At 45.8% G+C, this 16,909-nt stretch overlaps 1 protein-coding gene across 2 annotated transcripts in view; it reads right to left on the reverse strand.

The window, feature by feature from the left end:
* Positions 1-503: 503 nt before the first annotated feature.
* LOC119386585 (partner of bursicon) overlaps positions 504-16,909 on the reverse strand; it is a 40,997-nt gene continuing 24,591 nt past the window's right edge. Inside the window, exons 3-4 of one of the 2 annotated variants that reach the window (XM_049413189.1) lie at positions 7,641-7,667; positions 504-1,338 (exon numbers count right to left, since the gene is read on the reverse strand). In XM_049413189.1, coding sequence (XP_049269146.1) covers positions 1,180-1,338; positions 7,641-7,667 — 186 coding nt within the window. In that variant the 3' untranslated portion in view covers positions 504-1,179. The remainder of the gene's footprint in view (positions 1,339-7,640; positions 7,668-16,909) is intronic. The other variant, XM_037653872.2, reaches the window with a different exon arrangement.

Genomic DNA, 16,909 nt, shown 5'->3' on the forward strand with positions numbered 1-16,909 from the left:
CGTTAGTCATTAAAGGGATTAATGGTTATGACAGCCCGATTAGTTCCCAAAGGGACGAACGACACACCCTTTTAACAACCTTTTGCCTTAAAGTGTATGTTGAAACATAGCCATGGAACAAAATATATATAATTAGGATTCGGCGTAGCGATTTGAGTTATTCTGGATATCAGTATTGATACGTTTCTCGAATCCTGACGCCAAATGCCGTTCAGAAATGACCGATATATGAGATAAGGGAGTGTGCGTTGTTTCAAAATGCAGCGTTAGGTGACACTTTGTTCTCCGCTTCAACCTTTTCAGAGTATGATATCAGGCATTGATATCATACCACTTTTGAAAGGGTCGGAAGGGCCCCCGAAGGAAAGTCGCATCGTGTGCATCCGGGAAGTTCGCGGAAGACAAAGATGCGAAGAATGTTCGCAGTATCTTGATTCCAACGGGGCACGTTGTATCTTCTGTACTGTTGTTGTGCACACATTTATTACACGCATGTGTGGCATATAAGCAACGAGTTTAATGATGCGTTCACGGAAATTGTGCGACATCAAAAGCACTCGTGCACTGACTTGGCAATCCTTACATCAAGCCCAAAGGCCAGCACGTGAGATGATTATGCGCAGCTTCACAGAATATTTCAGAGAACGCAATTTATTTTTGCCGCATTGACGGATAAAAGTACACCACGCCGGCATGATGCAGACAACACACAATACACATTTTGACATTGACGGACAGCGTGCTTTATTTGAGGCTTACTGCAGCGTATGTAATTTTGAATCTGAAATTTTATAGAATATATATCTCGACCACAGTTGTCAAAATTAAGAATTCGACAACCCTGTTCTGCAATACTTTCGTTCATGCGATTCTGTTTTCTTCTTTCTGACTGGTAGTGCTAAGCCATATCAGTCATGGCATTGTCGGGTATCGGTATAAGCCAATGAAACGGATATTTAGACATTCAAAAACGCGTTACAACAGCGTGCAATATTACTATTGCGCAACGGCCCAGAATGTCCTCATATTTATTCTTTCTTTCGTGTTCTTCCGATGTGGGCGGCCAGTATCAATATGCGACACCAAGCACATATCAAGCCCGCGCTAACAGTTACTGCACTATATCGCGTGGTATTGGATCATTCCGACGGCATCCGGTGAGACCACGCCATTCCTCCATCAGCCTCCGCACTTGTGACAGGAGCAGTCTTGGGGCTCTTCGAGAAATATGGTCATGCTGCCGTCGGCACCGTAAAGCTTCTGTCCGTTGGGATCAAAGCAGTCCTGCAGCTGAATCTCGCGCCGGTTCATGTAGGTCTCGCGGCAGCAGTTGCACTCCTGCGAAAAGTGGTATCGGTGGAACACGCTCGGCGCCTGTTGACGTAGCGATGACAATATCCGATCGTGAAATCACACTTACACTGGACATGAACTTCTCTTTAAACTTAATTTTATTTAGTACCTCGGCTACGTTTCTCCGATTATATCCTGTAATTATTCAATCACAGAGCTGATGCCTCTCCCTAGTGTATTAAATGAAGAAACATGTGCGCATGTTAAGTGATACATGGTGGCAGAGGTACTATTTGCGTTGTCAGATATTTAGTGCACGCAGACATGTCAGCTGGGTTGTTCTTTTATTCTGTTCTCTGAAAGTCTCATATCAATGTACTGTACAATGTTTGTTTTGAATTTCCAGTACAGTGTCAGGCTAGCAGCGTGCATGACCAATCACAAAGTAGGGCAGACACCTCTGAAAGTTCTTCACCTTGCCACGTCTGTTCAATTTTTATACATGGTGTACGTACCACGGAGTATCTAATTTATCTATAAAATGTGGCCAGTTCTTATTATAATGGCCGAATAGTGTTTTGGAAGCTATGCTGCGTCATATAAATTGTATCGATTCTCCACATAAAAGCTATTTTGACGCGAATTCTTTTTACCGACATCTCTTCACAGCAACTCAGGCTTTAGTTGTGTTGTTACGATCGTCTTCAAGCATTAAAACGTAAGTAGCTTCGTGTAGTTGGCGCGGGAACTTAAGTAAACGTAGGCCGTTTCACTACATGAGAAAAACCATAGCGTAGCGCATTTATGCTCTCACGTACTTGTCAACAGGATTAAAAATAAGAGAACGTTGCGTGTTCAGTGGGATGGCTGACAAATCTAGGCACTTTTCCATCGTTTCATCAAGATCGATGATATTCGGAGCGATCGTTGGCAACCATGCGCAAAAAAGAGAGAGCTACTGCAGCACGGGACCATCAGCATACAAACAAAATAACAAAGTTCTTGCCCTGAGGCATGCACTTTGACTTCCATAAAATAATTGATTCCATGGCTAACAGAAGCGTTCATGCTCGGGCGGCTCAGAATTAAAGTTGTAAATGTGTGATTGGGTAAAATCCGGTAAATACCACCTCATATTATTTATTGATGAACTGTCTTCAGGAATCTTGAACGAAAATATAAAATTTGAGTCACCGCTTTTTATGGTTATGTTTACGGCGACACGTATCCATTAAAACAACATGCCGCGAGCACAGTAGTCATAAATAAAATTGCTGGCGAAGTAGGGAACATTTGTAAATGAATGAAAAATACTCAAGCGCACATCTATGATGAGGTCTTCGTTTAAGAGAGTCGTCCTGGTCCTCTTTCGACTCTTTGTCTTTCACGGGGTAACCACGACCGTTTCCCTCTGAATTCATCAACCTTACTGCCAGCATAATTGACAATTGCTGTTTGCAAATATTTGCTAGTGCGGTGACTGCCCGTCTTAATAGCTGCCGTTGGTCGCCACCATGTGGTCATACGGCGAGCTTGGGCAGTTTCTCTCGAATTTGTCCTCATTTCTTCTTTGTCACGCGAACTATCGTCGTACCTCACCTTCTTTCCCTTCCTCAACGCTCAAATATTAGGCGCAACTAATGAAACCGATGCAGAAGTAAGCAATTAAGGAACAGGCAGTCAAAAAACAGAGCTTAATTTTCTGTCGGTTTCATTAGATGTGCATATTACAGAAACACGAGCCCCTGGGACAATTCCCCTTCTTTTTTACTTTCAATGCTCAAGCGCCTTTTCTGAAGCAGTACCAAACCTATCTTCACTATGAATAAAAGTCAGCCTTCTCTGTACTCTCAAGCTGTCTAGAGGCGCATTTACGCCCCTGCTAAATAGAGCTCCCACTGCTAGCGCAGGGCGAATGACGAATAATGTCATTTAGTATTGGCTTATTGATGAAATTGGTCGGCCCTCACTGTTGGCTAAATAACAGCATGTGCTCGAAATGTTGGCCACTGCTCATTAAGTTCTGGCTACCTGCTGTTGGAACAACACTATTTTCTTCATTCAACGTCAATCCAACGGCGAAGTTTTGTGCCAATTGTTTTTCTTTGACGACAAAGTATAAACAAATAGGTCAAACCCAACAAGCTATTTCAATAATATTCTGTTCCGACTAGCAACAACCGACCCGTCTGAGGCATACACCTGTGCGACGCAAAGTATTCGAAAGCTTTAAATGCTATCTTCTGTTCGTATGTGTTCTACACTTTACTCGGTTCCACACGTAAAGGCTTTACCTAAAATATTCGCGCTAGACCTGAGCGTTTTAACCACTGTCCACTGTGTTATATTACTGATGCAGGTTCCTTAGAATTTTTTCTAGATGGCATCAGAGCCAAGCACTGCATCGGAAAAAAAATAAAGCTTGGTTTCAAAACTCAATTAACGTCGACTTTCAGTTCATAGGTTGCGTATTAGAACAGATCGCTACAATTAGGCATAGGGCAAGCGTTTCACTCGTTTGTTCCTTGTGAAACTGAGGAAGCTTCAGCAGCTGTAAGGCACAGTGCAGTGATAAATTTCCACGTAAATATAATAACCTCTGGCTTTTTAACATGCAGTGCAGTCGATATTATTCGAACAAAAATTGTCTACACCCGGTCAGACCTCCTGACGTTTTGACAACGGCACGATGACCCAGTGCGGCTGCTCCAAAACAGCGTCGCCATTTGTATCTCAGTTTGAAGTTTTTCTAGCCATCTAACATTTGTACACTAATTGAAGTTCACTTAACAGTAAATGTAGTCAACTTATATTTCTATTTCCTGTAACTGTAACCCACTGCGTTGCTATGTAAATATTTGCACCTCAATATGCTTCAGCATGTTATAATAATAGCTGGCTCAATCGTGCGCGTCTAGTCAGAATGCACCTTCATGCTTTTTTAACACTACGTTCGAAACCTTCTTTCTAACCTTTCATTGTGTCTATTCTTCCATATATCAAAATAATGTTGCCAGCTATTTCTTCTGAATCGCTCACGCATCCTTGACGTCTAGTTTGTTCAGGAAGAGAAATTCGGCCTTTTTGGTAAGATATGAGGCGATATTTAGCGCAAAGTAACACGAGGACGAGAAGGGAGGACACAACACGTGCGCTACTTTCAACAAAATGGTTTATTGCAATCGAAGCACAAATATATACAGTGGTTGTGCTCACCCGCTGCACCCAGATGTCATGCGCAGAGAAGTGAATTTTTCAGTGAAACACTTTTTTACAAGACATGCGAAACAAATCACTAACTAATGCGTGTTCAAAAAGCACAATTCTTTGTACGACAGGGACGGCGTGCTTACACAATCACTACCCAACTGTGCGATTTTGGCGGCTTCTATAATAGACCTAGTTAATTAATCACGGTTGGTCGATAACACCTTGGTGTTCTTAAAAAACGGGGCGCATGCACAAGCTGTGCAATGCATCGCCAGCCACCCGTTGTTGCCCTACCTTACAAGGTTGCAGTGCCCTCATAACTTGTCATTGAGACAGCGCCCCGCCTGTCCGACATACTGCTTCCCGCATGAGAGGGGAATCTGGTACACCACTGCCTCTCTACAGTCCACGAACCGAGTCCTATGCCTTATCTTGGAAGCAGAAGCGTTCTGCCGTGCTTGACTATTGAGCATGGAAGTTGATTACAGCTTGCATGGGGCGGAGGAAAGAACCTGCACGTTAGCACGAGACGCCAACTGTTTTATGTTGTGCGAAATCTTAAGTAGGTACGGCACGAAACATAACCTTTTTCGAGTGACATACGTGTTGTAACGACGACCGTGATCATCGTGGTGGTATTTCTTTACGAAGCCCTCGGCGACTGACACTTGGACGTGCAAGGGGTAGCCTGCTTTCGAGAGTCGGGAGGACTGCTTCCAGAGACTGTCCAACACACGGTGCTTACATGATTTGCTAATAGCGTAATCTAGGTAGTGTCTAATCATACTTCTTTTGACGAGTTTGGTGTGGGCTGAGCTGAAAGGCGAAAACTGCTTGTTGCCTCGTGGCTAATACTGCCAGCAAGTTCGTTTATCGAGGACGTGAACTTGATATCAAGGAAGCGAAGCTTTCCATCTTTAGTTCATGCGTTAGTGACAAGGGGTATAGGCACTGTGAAACAAGTTTAGTATGCTAGCACATGGCGGTTCGGCGGGACCTCGGTCGTGTTTAAAATAAAAATGATCAGGTAATCGTCAACATATCTAAAGGTTCGCCATATGCCTACGTCAGAGGACAAGCTAAGTAGCTTCTTGTCAAGCGTGGCTAAAAAATGTGGCAGTGGCTTAGCTCGGCTATGCCAGGATAACGTAGCGTTAGCAAAGGTTAAGCTGCTTGTGCTTAGCTATCCTGATTGTCTAGGATTAGCTTGATTATCATGCTTATTGCTGCTCCAATGACACATACATGGTATACATATTATGTGGCACATGTACATTTATTTTGCGAGTCAACTACTTCGGCATCCGCTGAGTTAAGCTTCTCCGCTCTCCTGCGCCTTTGAGCAGCATTCGCGCTCTCCTTCTTCAGGGCTAAACCACACTGGCAAACGCCAGTCAGAGGCGCTATCAAACGGCTCAAGCGCAGTGTCAGACGGCGACTGCACAGCGAAGGCGAATAGCTGCGCGCGCTCCAGCGCCAGTACGTCTACCTCGGATACGACGTCACTCCTCTGGAAAGCGCAGACCGGCGGCAGCGGCGGAGTGCGTGGGAGGCGCCGGCTCCGATGCGCCAGCTGTGTGACATCACTGATCCTCGCGCATGCGCAGCACGGCTCTTGAGGAGCCACGCGCAACTAGCTCGGCTAGGCCAGTGTAGCTAACGCTACAAACTAGGTCACTCAAAAGCGGAGCGATACATGACCCAATACTGGCTGGGTGGCTGGCGATGCATTGCACAGCTTGTGGGTGCGCCTCGTTTTTTGAGAACACCAAGGTGTTATCGACCAACCGTTATGAAATAACTAGATTTATAATAGAAGCCGCCAAAATCGCAAAGTTGGGTAGTGATTGTGTAAGCACGCCGTCCCTGTCGGATAAAGAATTGTGTTTTTTGAATACGCATTAGTTAGTGATTTGTTTCCCATGTCTTGTAAAAATATTTCACAGATAAATTCGCTTCTCTGCGCATGACGTCTGGGTGCAGCGGGTGAGCGTCAGCACGGTATATATTCGTGCTTCGGTTGCAATGAACGATTTTGTTGAACGTTAGCGCACGTGTTGTGTCCTCCCTTCTCGTCCTTTTGTTTCTTTGCGCTAAATATCGCTGCATAGTTTGTTCCTAACCTCCAGCCCTTCGACAGAGACCTATGTTGTCTCTATCGATAAACTCTTCTGTATTTTGGATCTACATCGTTCGTATAAATCTTCCAGCTCACTCGCAGGTGTCTAGTGTACTATAAAATTGAAACATCTCGCATAACTCCGGGTTACTAAAACCACAAACCCTGATTGGTCTAAGCAACATGTGTCGCTTTCGGTATGTTGTTCCAGCATGCGTGCTAATAATACAGCTCAATACCTTGCCCCTGTGCCCTATGGATTCGAATAAGTGGGCTTCTAGTGTTTCTAACGCGGTTACTCTTGAATGTTGCCCCGCCACGGTGGTCTAGTGGTTATGGCGCTCGATTGCTGACCCGAAGGTCGCGGGATCGAATCCCGGCCGCGGCGGCTGCATTTTCGATGGAGGCGAAAATGTTTGAGGCCCGTGTACCTAGATTTAGGTGCACGCTAAAGAACCCCAGGTGGTCGAAATTTCCGGAGCCCTCCACTACGGCGTCTCTCATAATCAAGTCGTGGTTTTGGGACGTTAAACCCCAGATATTATTATTGTTACTCTTGAATGTTACCACTTGTACTTTTTATCTACTGTGTATTCTTCACTGCTATAGTACGTGAAATATAGGTGCGTATTTTCCTTAGCTGCACCAGATTTGAAGCAAAATTCGGAAGCTTGCGTATGCGTTTCTATTCTCAGAAACCTAGCTATCACGTTTAAAATAGCGTACATCTTGGCACTCTAGCTCATAATTAGAAAGCGATAATGGTGTATTCTAGTGCGAAAACGCCTGCCGGCAAATTCGGCAGAAGCAAGGTAAGCAGGAGAGCATTTGTGAATGCAGTTTCTACCTGCTAGCGCTGTGCCTGCTTACAGTACGTCAATACTACCTCGAAATATGCCACATATCTAACGGTTGACACATATCTAACATATCTTTGCAATGTCTTTTTCTGTTCGTTAAATAAACGAGTACATATAGTGCTTGACTGGTCACTGCAGTCGTGGATAGACACTCTTACCGATGTTCCAAAGTGTGGAGATGATGCCTGCAATGAACAAAGAAGTAGTTACGCTCTTAAAAACATGTAGCCAAGCATTCTTCCAGTCATGCAGTGCATGCTATAGCAATAAAGCATTGGGGCGGTAAGCATAGGGCAGTGTTTTATTGTTGTTTTACCTCCACTCGTCCGTAATACGGTGAAAACGCTACAGGTTTAAGTGTTGCGATGCATGGTACACTTTATCTGCCTATCTAGCATCTGAAGGCGACGGAAGTGGAAAAAGAGGACGCTTTACAGTTAGTTGCATAATTGTTAGTGTGGCAAATGTGATTCAAGGCTAGCTTCAAAATCAGCATTACGTTGTATTACTTTTGAATAAATTGGTGTTTGCAACGGGAAAGCGCTAATAGTTCTCATCTTGTGTTGAGGATAAGGAAGGCATGTTGAACTAAAAAAAAGGCTGTTGTTTTTTTTTCTGTATGGTTGAATTCTTCTTTGCGTCGTGGAAAAGAGATTTCGGAAAAAATAAACTGACAGCAGTTAAGAAATCGGGAAGCTGGCGCACATGGCCACTCGTGAGATTAGTGTCAGCAAATTGATATTACCTACATGAAAGCGTGTAATTTGATGAGTGCCTCACACATCACTCTATGGACCATCTTATCGATGGGGTTCGGTACCGCCATAGTGGGCTGTTAACCTTGCAGATTTGTATCTTTAAAGCGACCGACAACTGCCCAGAACCTTAAATGAGATGACTCCACTGATGGAAAGATTGTCCGTCGCATTGACTGAAACCAACCCTGTCTTTTTCGTGAGAGATGGATTTATATTTTTTATTTATTAATTGAAAGTCGCGAAAAATGACCTGTGGCGCCTCTGGTGGCAAAACATGAACGATCCGATGAACCCGGCCACGTGGCCGTTGATTGCTGAACGCGGTCGACGATTGAAATATTGAACAATATTGAGATATTGTTCGTTTCTTTATATTAAAATGTATTACTCCATAAAAATCTACATATATGCCTGCGTTAATAATATGCATTACAGTGGCGCTGCCTTCGCGTGACGTAATGATTCCATGCTCGTCAGCGCGTCTTGAGCAACTTTTCAGCGTGCTCATGCAAGAGTGCACGCAGTTTATAGGTCGGTAAGATTTTGGAGCGACATAGTTTTGCTACCTACACTTCGTCTTAGAAATGCCGCGCGCTGCTACTCGGCGCGGCCGCGCATATGCGTAGTGGCGTTTTCGATTACTTGGCTTGGCTCGTGAATCGAGAGAGTAACGACGCCAGGACAAGTCATCCATGAAACAGGCGCAGGCAACCTTAGACGCATGCGCACAACGCGGTACAAATTCAGGGAAGGTGTATAATGCCACATCATCTCAGTGTAACAGCTTGTTATTTTCAAAAATAGTTGAAAAGCTCTAAATAAAGGTGGTTAAGCATACTTACAGGAACTCCTGCGAATGCAGAACAGCGATAGCTTTCACAAATCGCGAGAAGGGCTGGCGGCATCGCTATCTATTCTCAGCGTTGCTGGAGGAAAGCTACGTCCGTGTTTAGGGCCTTTCAGATCAAAAAGTACTGCTTGTAAAATAACCACGTGCTTTTGGGATTAACTACTGCAGCTACAAACCCTGCGAAGGGTGATCTTTCTGTCGCGCCGTAAAAAAATGTGTCGACAAAAATTAGTTGTCGGTCCTTTTAACAACTAAACGAGCAGTGCTACAGTAGACGTACACACACAAAAGCGGTTGGGTTAGTGCATTCGACGCTCGATAATCTTATGAATTCAGGCCGTAATATACAAAATAAGAAAACGTTCGTTTAACAGCCCAAGGTGGCGGTGTCCACGTGTGTGACGTAAAATGGTCTAAACTTGGGAACTCATATCGGTGAATATGTTGATTTGGTTCAACCTTCAAAGATCCCAGATATAATTATACCGGAAATTGTGTGACCTCCACCATTTTGTTTATAGTTTTCTGCTACGCAGAAGCTTAAACATACCACGTTTAGGAACTGTCTTTACTACTCCAGGCTTGATCTAGGGTTGACGTGAAATCATATAAATAAAGCATGTAACATTAGGCAGCCAGTGTAATGAATGCTCCTGTAAAGCTGTAAAGCCACTGCTGACATAGCCGACAAAATGTACAATCCAGAACAGTGAAATGAGCAGGGCACAGTGATTTCCATGCAGAAATATTCAAATAGAAAATCGGCGACTTTCGGCCGTGCCAAACATGGCGGCCATCTTAACCACACAGTGCTTGAGCAGATTGTCGCTTTTCATTATAGCGCAGTTCAAACGTGCTTTTAAGCATACGATTGTATTGAAAAGTAGTGAAGCTTCATTTAGCATTTACCAATGCAGTAATGCTTTGTACAGTGCTTATTGCTGACATTGAAAGCAGCCGCTTCATTACGTCCGCATTGAGAGAAACCAAGCACAGCAATGCAATTGGCTTTAAAGCAGAATGACGTGTGAGAAAGCTCTGCGCGAGAGCACTTGCATGCATTTTGGAAAGCCACAAAGCAAAGGCAGGCTTCATTAGTTGCGACAGAACAAGGCAGCATACATGAAGCAATTTTTCCGTATAGACGCATATACCCCAACGTCTTCAACAAACACTGCCCGAGATGCTGGACGCTTTCATACCTCGCAAAGATCCTGTGAGACTGTGAGCACACAGGACCCCCCCCCCCCTTCAACGGTCTTCTGACCATCTCCGCAAGCAACGCCTGGGAAGGCGATATCCTCCGTAACGCCAGCTTGGAGACCCGCCATTCAACAGAGGAATGAGCTGAAGAGGTGGCCGTCAGACGCCGACTGAACATCACCTCGAAGTGAAAAATGCCATTTCGCTAAATAAAGTTGTCTCCTTCGTTCTCAGGGCGGCTTCTCTTAGCGCCTGCTTCTTTACTTTGAATATATATGGTGGGGAGCCCATGCAAATGACTGCTAGAAATCACTATTATATAGTTGATTAGCGGTTTTTAAAAAGCGACAACATGGTGGCGTTCTTAAAGGAGCACTGACACAAAAATTTTGCACCTTGTTTTTTTTGTTGCAATAGATAGCTTATGATCCACTTATCACGGCTTCAAACCTCGTTTGCGCGAGTGCGCGACGGTTATTTATTTAGAGACGTTTTTAGAGCGCCCTGTCGCAGTTTCGGTTTCAAAGAGCACCGAGCTAGGCAGCGTCCTCCTGGGGCCGGGAAAACACAGCTGGCCACGTGAACACGCAAAATTGTGACGTAGGCGGCGCGCGAGCGTGGATGCGGTGGGCGCCGAACCAGGTTAAGTGGCGCCAGCTATGGAGGATTAGAAACAACTAACAAACGCGTAATCTATGTCCTCCGAGCATTCGGAAGCGCTCATCTCGACTCGCTAAGCTTACAGCATGGATTATTTGACTATGGCTCTCAAAAACGGCGCCGAATCGGGACGAATACATTGCTGTCGAAGCTTAAGGACATGAATCTAAAGCAAATGGAAGCATCAGTTCGGAACTTACACGTTACAGAGCGCACGGCGGCCACTTGATAGATTCGAAGTGGACGACAACCGCTTTTGGCAGTGCTGCCATGTTTTTCGGAGGCGCGAATGCCTCGTCGGCGAAGCTTGCCGTGCAAGTTGGACAGCTCTCGCGCGTGCGGCGACGGCCGACGTTCTGCGGCACCGCGCCGTTGCGGCAGGCTTGCCGCTAGCGTGAGCGGGCCATAACATCTGCCAACGGGCACGACGAGCGAACAGCGGAAGAGAACACAACTAGCACACGCAAAGCCGCAGGCACGGAGGAAGAAATGGCAGGTACCACGGCACAACCAGCCACCAGCCAACACAAACTCGTGACGTAGGTTTGTTTACACACCCCCCCGCGTTGATGTCGGCGTCGCGAAGCGCCCGCATCTCGCTCAGTCGCGCGGCATGCACTTTAAAATTGATTTTAAATATGTTCTAGGCTATATTGGCCCTTGATATTTCATAGACGTTGTGTACGGCTCCACATACATCTATTTCACTCATTATCTCGCCTTCGAAATTTTGTGTCAGTGCTCCTTTAAGCACAAATGCTGCCTTCACTACAAATGAACCTAATATATGCACTAAGAGACCAACGCACAAGCCTCATTTTTTAAAGACAAGGCATTATTTTGCAAGAATTTAGCCGGCCTTCTCCGTGCAACACTTTGTCGAAATTGTGGAATCAGAGAGGCATCGTTTAGACCGTGGAAGCCTGTCGGTTGGACGGAGTACTGAGTGAAATAAGCAAGTCAGTCCAGCCTTGCTGTCAAAGTTTGGAAGTCGGTGGTGCAAGGTTATTTCAAGCGTTATGTCTGGAAAGAAATGAGTGGGTAATTAGGGCTGCTAAGGCATGTGACGCCGAGGCGGCCCTGACTCTGGATAAGTTCGGCGGACGTCAACATGCCCCCGCCCTCACGCCCTGCTCTTTTGTCCTCCGGAACTGTGCGTGTGGAAACCTCAATAAAAGCTCGAATGCCTGTATACAATTTTAATGAGCACTAACAGATAATAATGCCAAGGAAAGTATAGAAGATGTTATTAATAGTAAACGTAATGTAAATGTGAAGAAAGAAAATTGGACGAAAAGATAACTTGCGACGGGCAGGGACCGAACCTGCGACATTCGGATAACGCGTCCGATGCTCTACCAACTGAGCTACCGCGAGGGCATCCCCCCGTACACTTTATGGGGTATATATGTGCATTTAAACCTGGGAGCGTTAGTGAGCGCCGCCAGTAGCCATGACGGCGAGTGTGGAACGCTGTTCGTTTGCCTGTTGGTAGAGCTCAGTTGGTAGAGCATCGCACGCGTTATTCGAAGGTCGCAGGTTCGGTCCCTGCCGGCGGCAAGTTATTTTTTCGTCGACTTTGCTTTCTTCACATTTACATTACGTTTACTACTAACATCCCCTATACTTTCCCTGGCATTATTGTCTGTTAGTGCTCATTATTCTTGTCTATAACAAAGAAAAAAAGAGCCCTTAAATTTCCACTTCTTGTCTACAATTTTGTTGTTCTTTGATAACTAAGCTCGCTAACACGTTCTCAGCATCCATTATTTCGTGCGGCAGCTATCACTGACACTTTCAAACTTTTGGGTGGAGTCGTTTTAAAGATCTGATTAAGGCATAGTGCCCGACAAAGCGTCTTGACATAGTTATAGCAGGGCCCGCAACTTTTGATGTATTCCTTTAGTAAGCATAGTGTTCTTTAGCAAGCAAGTTCCACCTCGACAGATAATTAAAACGAGCTAAAGGAATCGACCCGACCGTGGTTTGCCACGTAACCGTTTACGGTGTTCTTATAGAGCATCCACACCCAGAATCCCGCTTCCCGGGTTTGTCTCTTACAAGATTGCTTTCATTTTCGGCTACCTATTGAGATATCGCAACCAAGTCGCAAGCGCTTGCTATGAATATACTACTATCAAAAGCTAAGCTTGCTCATTCTGCGATTTCATTTAGGCAGTACATTCTGCTTACCCGAAGCATTTAAACTTGACACTACACCTCTAAAAGTAAACTAAACTCACTTTTCTTACTTCTACACGTTCAACGATTGCGTGGAATATGCATACTCTGGCAGTCAAGATACAAGTTATAGTTGTGCCTTAACGACCTAAATTTATCGAGCATACGGCGCGAACTTCTTAATTGCATAATTCTCGGGGAAGAGGACGCGTAAGAGGTCACAAAGTAAAGTTTATTTCTCCCTACAGTCTATGTGTAAGAAACTCACTCCTATTTGTCTGCGTTATTAAACAAAAAATAACTGCATACAAGGGTCATCACAGTGTCAGTGTACGCCGGCGGCGGCTCCATTTTCGATGGAGGCCAGAATGTTTGAAGCCGGTGTACTTAGACTTAGGTGCACGTTAAAGAACCTCAGGAGGTCGAAATTTCCGGAGCCCTCCACTTCAGCGTCTCTCATAATCATATCGTGGTTTTGGGACTTTAAACCCCAGATATTATTATTATTATTACAGTGTCAGTGTAGTGATACGTGAATGTGATGGCTACCTTCTCTACAAAACCGAATTCATAGCGGGACATTACAAGGATGAACAAAAAAATGCTTGTCTTTAACCGAGTTAAAGGGGCTCTGCAACACTTTTACAAGCACTCTTCGAAGGGCTTCATCAATGGAGCTTATTTCCTCACAAATCAGCTGCCGCAAACATTTTCAGAATCCGTCAAGTGCCAGCGGAGTTAGATGAATCTGTACCACGCTGTATGCGCTGTCTCTCCTCCCGACGTGAAGGCTAAGCGAAAAGGGATGGCACGGGCGTAAAAACTTAGTCACGCGCGCGTCGTCACCTTGAGCAATTTTGTCTTTTTTTAAACGCGAGACATTTCTTAGCGAACCTTTCGCTCTTTGACCGTTTCTATCTATCTATCTATCTATCTATCTATCTATCTATCTATCTATCTATCTATCTATCTATCTATCTATCTATCTATCTATCTATCTATCTATCTATCTATCTATCTATCTATCTATCTATCTACGTCTCGGTGCTATCGTGATCGCATCCTTAACTTGGTGTAGACCCAAGAGGCATAGGAGTGTAAGAAAATTTGACGAATATGCTGTCGGGTCGTGACATGAATAACGGGAAAAATTCGGCAAATCCCACGAATCGTTTTCATGCGAAGCATTGAGCGAGGGCTTCTATGGTGTACTTTATGGCTTTGAGACAAGCTTCACGGGACGGATCCACGTGTTTTCGTAAATGTAGTATCTGTGTGCACATCGTGGGCTTACCAGGCACCTCGACAACACTGGCTTTTTAAGAGTAACTTATGGTGCGACGTAACGTCAGCACTCCGGTTAGAGTAGATACGTCAGTATTATCGAAACTAAGTGTACTTTATGGTGCAATCATGTGAATAACATACGTAGCTTTTATTATTATATTCCTCCAGGGTCGAGCAATGCTTCAATATAGCTTGCTGAATCATAGGAATAAAAATGTAATGTTTATGAGACTGCTATAAAAACGGACACAACACTGGAACCACAGACGTGAATCTGATATAACGCCTGTATCGTAGGAGTGCATATGTAGTGTTTATTGCTTTCCTGTAAAATTGGATAGCCAGCACAACAACCACAATTGACGTTGCACCGTCAGTACGCCTGCATGGGCCGTTTTTCCAAACTAGTTTATAGACCTGGTGTGGTTCTGAGGTAGAATACCTGATTGCCACGTAGAATGCTTGGGCTCGATTCCTGCTGGGATCGTACTTTTAGGGGCGTAGCTCCACTTAAACCTTGTCACGTTTCCGTTGTCCGGCGTAAACGGATCTCCCGTATGATGCAATAGATGGCGCTGTCTCATAGAAGTACATACAAACTGCAGTTCAGGGATGATATTCTAGATGGCGCTGTACACAATCTGTGTCGTCATCAACATTTCTCGTCTCATTTCCTAGATGGCGTTGGTCCAATAGAATTGTGTGCAATATGGCGCTTGTGTGAATCTACACTAGATGGCGCTAGAAGTGCCGCTGGTCGCCGATTGGCTGCTGCGCGGGCTGCGCGGGGATGCGCGGAGAGCGAGCGCCTCTCTCATTCTCCTAGATCGTCGCCGTACGTGTCGGATCGTTGGCGGAGCATGGACGATGCGCAGCGGCGGGCGCTCGCTTGGCGGTAGCCAGGCGGATCCCAAGACGGTGCGCGCCAAGGACGCCGCTGCGAAACGAGCTCAACGAGAAGCAAATCCCGAGACCATGATTGCTTCAGGAGCTTCGCCCAAGTTCTTCATCATTCACCCGTGGATATGCTGTAATTTTTTATTCTTTCCATTCTTTGGGTCAACGCTGCCGGTGGGGGTTTTTCTGAACGCTGTCGCATTTGAATTACCGATGTCTGTTCTCGCCGTTCCTGGGCGACAGACAGACAGACAACAAACTTTATTGGATCCTGAGGAGTTACTGACAGGACCCCCTAACGGGAGGTCGTTGTAACCGCTGGCCGCGCTCACGTAGAGGACAGAACGCCGTGACGCTCCGTCTTTTCCTGGGCCCTCTGGATAGCCTGAGCTTGCTTTCGGAGTGCCGTGCTTCTGATGGCCTCCTCCCATTCGGCTTCGCTGGAGAGAATGGTTTTAGGCAACGCGGGACATCGCCAGAGCATGTGAGCCATGGAGCAAAAGGTTTCACTGCAGTCGCGGCAACCAGGGTCAATGGTTGCCCCGAGAATACTTCGTCCGCTGGGCATTAAAACCGTTTCCAAACCTCATTGTGCCTTGGGAAAAGTGTTCACAAAGCCCAAAGACCGCACTCCTGCGAACGATCAAAGCGGGGTCGTTTAAAAGGTACTGTGCGGGGACTGCGACGCTACATACATCGGCGAAACAGACAGGAAGCGGTCAACGAGGCTCAAAGAGCGCAAAGGCGATGTCGCCAAAGCCACCCATGTCACACATTCCAAGGCCGAACTCGTCGAACACTGCTGGACAACGGGGCATGTCTTAGACTTCAGTAATTCGACGACGCTGGCTCGGGAACAACGGTGGGGCAAGAGAAAGCTTCTCGAGTCGTGGTTCATCCGCCGCGAAAGGTCGGCGTGCAACAACAACCGTGGCCCCCTACCGGATGTGTACAGAGGCATACGAGACTAGAAATAGACTGGGTGACCTTCGCTCATTCGCTGCCAGTGCAGACTGAAGATGCCACCCGCATAGGTGGCGAAACGTCTGTGTAGTTTTCGTTATATTTTGGAGTGTTAAGTCGGAGTATATTTTTAATCATGAACTCACCCGGCTTTTCGAACATTTTTGCATTAGAGAGGAGTGTCACCATGGTAAAAAACTAATCATACGCTTACGGACTCGTGAGTCGACTCACTCAGACTGAGATTGAGCCGTGAGTCTTAGTCTGAGTGAGTCCGAGTGAGTGATATATTGGTGAGTTTCAGTCCGAGTCAGCCCGGTCGAGAAAAAACTTTAGTGAGTGTGAGGCCGAGTGAATCCGGTTGAGAAACATTGTGGTGAGTATGAGTCCGAGTGAGCCCAAAAGGCAAAATATATTTCATAAGTGAGTCTGAGTGAGCTTCACATTTTTAGCCGACCTATTGAGGCGGCTATTGCAGAGCTGCCACCCCGATGAACGTGTAGCCAGGATAGAAGCACCGAGCTGCCCGACCGAGGTCTCTTCAGGAGGGAGCGGCCCCTTCTAAAACACCTACGCATCGGGTGCTCCTGGTCTGCGGCCCGGTGTCATCGGCTTCACAGAGCCTCGT

The sequence above is a fragment of the Rhipicephalus sanguineus genome, chromosome 3 (assembly GCF_013339695.2).
Source record: "Rhipicephalus sanguineus isolate Rsan-2018 chromosome 3, BIME_Rsan_1.4, whole genome shotgun sequence".
Lineage (NCBI taxonomy): Eukaryota > Metazoa > Arthropoda > Arachnida > Ixodida > Ixodidae > Rhipicephalus > Rhipicephalus sanguineus.